The sequence below is a fragment of the Motacilla alba genome, chromosome 2 (genome assembly GCF_015832195.1).
Source record: "Motacilla alba alba isolate MOTALB_02 chromosome 2, Motacilla_alba_V1.0_pri, whole genome shotgun sequence".
NCBI classification, from domain to species: domain Eukaryota; kingdom Metazoa; phylum Chordata; class Aves; order Passeriformes; family Motacillidae; genus Motacilla; species Motacilla alba.
Window position 1 is genome coordinate 110,787,133 of NC_052017.1, and position 5,362 is coordinate 110,792,494.

Below are 5,362 nucleotides of genomic sequence, written 5' to 3' on the forward strand. Positions count from 1 at the left end.
GAAAGAAGGACAGCCAGGCTTAGAGGGGCCCTGCCTCTAGCCAGGTAGAGGCTAGGGAAAATCGTGTTTTCTGGACTGTGTGGATTCGTTGGCCTGGCACATCTGAACCACAGGAGTATAAGGCTTTGGTTGACACTGGTGCCCAGTGCACATTGATCCCATCAAGATATGTGGGGACAGAATCCGTTTCTATTGCTGGTGTGACAGGGGGATCACAGGATTTCACTTTGGTGGAAGCTGATGTGAGCCTGACAGGAAATGAGTGGAAGAAACACCCTATTGTGACTGGCCCAGAGGCCCCATGTATTTTGGGCATAGATTATCTCCGAAGTGGGTATTTCAAAGACCCAAAAGGACTCAAGTGGGCATTTGGGATAGCAGCTGTAGCGACAGAGGGTGTCCAGCAATTGAACACCTTGCCTGGACTGTCCGAGAATCCATGTGCAGTAGGACTTCTAAAGGGAGAAGAGCAACAGGTACCAATTGCCACCTCCATAGTGCATCGTCGACAGTATAGAACCACTCGAGATGCTGTGATTCCCATCCATAAGATGATCCGAGAGCTGGAGAGCCAAGGGGTGGTCAGCAAGACCCACTCACCCTTTAATAGCCCTATTTGGCCTGTGCGTAAATCTGAAGGAGAATGGAGATTGACGGTGGACTACCGTGCATTGAATGAAGTGACTCCACCACTGAGTGCTGCCGTGCCAGACATATTAGAGCTCCAGTACGAGCTGGAGTCCAAGGCAGCGAAGTGGTATGCCACTATCGATATTGCCAATGCATTTTTCTCCATTCCCCTGGCAGCAGAATGCAGGCCTCAGTTTGCCTTCACGTGGAGGGGAGTGCAGTACACCTGGAACCGACTGCCCCAGGGGTGGAAGCACAGTCCTACTATCTGCCATGGACTGATCCAGACTGCACTAGAAAAGGGTGAGGCTCCAGAACATCTACAATATATTGATGACATCATTGTATGGGGGAACACAGCTGCAGAAGTGTTTGAGAAAGGAGAGAAAATCATCCGAATCCTCCTGGGAGCTGGTTTTGCCATCAAAAAGAGCAAAGTAAAGGGACCAGCTCGTGAGATTCAGTTCCTAGGAGTGAAGTGGCAAGATGGTCGGCGTCAGATTCCTATGGATGTTATCAACAAGATCACAGCTATGTCTCCACCGACCAATAAGAAGGAATGCACAAGCTTTCTTAGGTGCCATAGGCTTTTGGAGAATGCACGTTCCCGAGTACAGTCAGATTGTGAGCCCTCTTTACCTGGTCACCCGGAAGAAGAACAATTTCCACTGGGGCCCTGAGCAGCAACAAGCCTTTGTCCAGATCAAGCAGGAGATTGCTCATGCAGTAGCCCTTGGCCCGGTCAGGACAGGACCAGAGGTGAGAAACATGCTCTACTCTGCAGCCGGGAACCATGGTCTGTCTTGGAGTCTTTGGCAGAAGGTGCCTGGGGAGACTCGGGGTCGACCACTGGGATTTTGGAGTCGAAGCTACAGAGGGTCTGAATCTAACTACACTCCAATAGAGAAAGAGATCTTGGCTGCCTATGAAGGAGTCCAAGCTGCCTCAGAAGTGATTGGTATAGAAGCACAACTCCTCCTGGCACCCCGACTACCGGTGCTGGGATGGATGTTCAAAGGGAAGGTTCCTTCCACCCACCATGCCACCAGTGCTACATGGAGCAAGTGGATTGCTCTTATCACACAGCGCGCCCGTATAGGTAAACTGAATCGCCCTGGGATTTTGGAGGTAATTACAAATTGGCCCGAAGGTGAAAGTTTTGGTGTCACAGACGAAGAACAAGAACCAGTGACACGGGCTGAAGAAGCTCCACCATATAACCAACTGCCCCCAGAGGAAACACGCTATGCTCTTTTCACTGATGGGTCCTGTCGCATCGTTGGAATGAATCGGAAGTGGAAAGCAGCCGTATGGAGCCCCACACGACAGGTTGCACAAGCTATCGAAGGAGAAGGTGGATCGAGCCAATTTGCGGAACTCAAAGCTATACAGCTGGCCCTGGACATTGCTGAAAGAGAGAAGTGGCCAAAGCTCTACCTCTACACTGACTCATGGATGGTAGCCAATGCTCTGTGGGGTTGGCTGGAAAGGTGGAAAAAGACTAATTGGCAGCGTAGAGGGAAACCAATTTGGGCTGCTGAAGAGTGGAAAGACATCGCTACCAGGGTAGGGAGGCTACCTGTGAAGGTCCGCCATGTGGATGCCCATGTCCCCAAGAGCAGAGCGAATGAGGAGCACCAAAACAATGAGCAGGTAGACCAGGCTTCAAAGATAGGAGTGTCCAAGATAGATCTAGATTGGGAACATAAGGGAGAGTTATTCCTAGCTCGATGGGCCCATGATGCCTCAGGTCATCAGGGTAGAGATGCCACCTATAAGTGGGCACGAGACCGAGGGGTGGATTTAACCATGGACAGTATTTCACAGATCATCCATGACTGTGAGACGTGTGCTGCCATCAAACAGGCCAAGCGAGTGAAGCCCCTGTGGTATGGTGGGCGGTGGTCCAAGTATAAGTATGGAGAGGCCTGGCAGATTGACTACATCACACTGCCCCAGACACGCCAAGGCAAGCGCTACGTGCTGACCATGGTAGAAGCCACTACAGGATGGTTGGAAACCTACCCTGTGTCTCATGCTACAGCCCGTAACACCATCCTGGGCCTTGAAAAGCAGGTCCTTTGGAGGCATGGTACCCCTGAGAGGATTGAGTCAGACAACGGGACTCATTTCAAGAACAGCCTTGTCAACACCTGGGCCAGAGAACATGGCATTGAGTGGGTGTACCATATCCCCTACCATGCACCAGCTGCAGGCAAAGTGGAGAGGTACAATGGACTGTTAAAAACCCAGTTGAAAGCCTTGGGTGGGGGATCTTTCAAAAATTGGGAGCAGCATTTAGCAAAGGCCACCTGGTTAGTTAACACCCGAGGTTCCACCAACCGAGCAGGTCCTGCCCAATCCGAGTCCCTGAATATAACAGATGGAGATAAAGTCCCGGTGGTACATGTCAGGGGTTTGTTAGGGAAGACCGTGTGGATCAATCCTGCCTCAAGTACAGACAAACCCATTCGTGGGGTTGTCTTCGCTCAGGGACCAGGTTGCACATGGTGGATAATGCAGAGAGATGGAACAACACGATGTGTACCTCAGGGAGATCTGATTGTGGGGTGAGAATGATATGCAAATATTACTGTTTGTTGGATGTTACTGCCATTGTCTGTACATTAAACCATACAGACATGAGATAGAAAGAAATGTGTAAGTGTGAAAGGTCTGAGCAAGTGAAAGATGGAGAAGGAAATGGGTAGGTGTTGAAGGTTTGAGCAAGTGAAAGATGGAGTTTTGAGTGAGTAAAATGAAAGTGGGGAATCCTGCAGCTCTGTGGTATGGGGCCTGGATTCAGTGGTCCGGTGTGGGGATGCGATGAGGGCATGATGGGTATAGCTTGTAATTTTTGGGGGTAATGGATGAAAGTTTTACTTGAATAAAATGCATGATGTGTGGTATGTTGATGATATGGGGATAAGGGGTGGAATGTCCTAGGGTGACGTTATGATGCTTGTATCCCCATTTGTGTGTTCTGTTTATGCTGGATATTATGTTCTGTGCCTTCAAGACTGGCTCTGAAGAGTGAATGTTTTGTTTTGGGTTTTGTTATCAGCCCGCTCCCCCACGGCTGGCGGGACACAGAGACAGGGAGTTTATAGTGCGGCTTTTGCTTTTTGCTGGGCTTTTTGCTTTGCTCTTGCTCTGGCTTCTGCTTGCTCCTGCTTTGCTCTTGCTTTTGCTTCTGCTTCTGCTCATTAGCTAGTTTAGCTAAGCAGTCCAATTTTTTTTTCCCCGGACTGTTTTTTTTTTTTTTCCTTTTTTTTTCTTTTTTTCTTTTTTTTTCCTTTTTTTCTTTCCCTCCCCTTTTTGGAACTACTCGAACCTGCTCTGGACTGGGACCTGGAAACACCGAGAGCTTGCACCTCGTGGCTTGTAGCAGCCATCTCCAGCGCCGGAGGGACTGACAACAGAGCAACCACCCCCCAAGAGAGACTTTCTGAATTTGTCATCCTTTTCAGAGTGGTGAAGGAGTGTTATCATCTGGTATTGTTCATTCTGTGTGCTGGGGGGTGCTGTGCCTGTTAAATAAACAGGTTCTTTCCACTTCTCTCCGAGGAATCCTTCCCGAACCGGTTGGAGGGAGGGGCTGTGTGGGTTTGCTTTCTGGAGGGGCCTCCTTTTGCAGATTTTCTCCCAAATTTGCCCTAAACTAGGACACATTACAACCAGTCCAAACCTTTTGCAATTGAGGACAGGAAACTGTGTAAAGAGAAATGTCATTTTTTACAGTTCTGTATTATATAAGCAGGAAATGCAGTGTAGAAGGAAAAAGGGCAATCAGGCAGAAAAAGCACCCTGATATTTTCAAATATTTAAAAATCAGTAGAATTGCAATTTACAAAACTAAAATTCATTCTTAGCCATAGATATTTGAAAAAATTAATAAATGCTGTGACCAAGGAACAGATTTATGCCCTCTCTTCTTGTCTACATCAAGGGTCTGTTTTGGAGGTGTTATGTGTCTGGTAAACTGGATCTTCAATTATTTACTGTTGGAGCTGTGGAAAGTAATTTTAATCCAGTTTGTTAACTGAAGTTTAACAGAACTGTGATGGAAATAACACCTTCCTTAGTCATTGTTGCTCCCACTGTGTTATTAAGGGAGGAGGTGGGCACCTGTGGAATCACACTGAAAAAAGGGTAGAACTGCTCACAGTGTTTAATAAATTGTCTGTGTGATTCTGCTCTTACTGCTTGTCACCTGTGTGAATGTTTTCACACAGCTGCATTTCAGCTTTCATTTTCACTCTTAGAAGAACAGTTTTTTTTCCTCTTTTTATACACGTGTGATCCTTCTAAAATGGCTCCTTCACTAGGTTGTAGTGGGAATACATCTATTTCAGCTCTTCCCAGTGGTTTTAATTGATTGAGTGTTGTCAGCATCATTAATATCATAAAAAACCTCTTTATGTCATTATAACTCGATTTAGAAGTGCTGACCAGTTAGTTAAATTTAACAGCAATAGGAGTGATCCCATTCAATGTTCATTATAACACCTTCCATTATAACTCTCTTTATCATTACTGATGACTAACTTATGTTAATCAACCTTAAATATTCTATATAGTACTTCTTGTTGAGCATGATGTTTTTATTGAGATTTGAGAGATGAGAGAGTTGAAAAAGAAAGGCAATGTGATAAAGTATTGGAATTGTCTGCCTGGGGACGTGGCCCTAGATGTGTTAAAAACAAGACTGGATGTGGCACTCAGTGCCATG

The 5,362-nt window shown here is 46.8% G+C and overlaps 1 protein-coding gene across 1 annotated transcript; it reads left to right on the plus strand.

Annotated features, from left to right (window-relative positions):
• The first annotated feature begins 1,197 nt into the window (after positions 1-1,197).
• LOC119698044 lies at positions 1,198-3,694 on the plus strand. The gene has a single exon (XM_038129500.1). The coding sequence runs from the start codon at positions 1,228-1,230 to the stop codon at positions 3,202-3,204; it is 1,977 nt and encodes a 658-aa protein (XP_037985428.1). The 5' UTR covers positions 1,198-1,227; the 3' UTR covers positions 3,205-3,694.
• Positions 3,695-5,362: the final 1,668 nt, after the last annotated feature.

Coding starts and splice junctions, on each gene's coding strand:
- LOC119698044 (XM_038129500.1), top strand. CDS start 1,228: ATGCACGTTCCCGAGTACAGTCAGATTGTGAGCCCTCTTTACCTGGTC.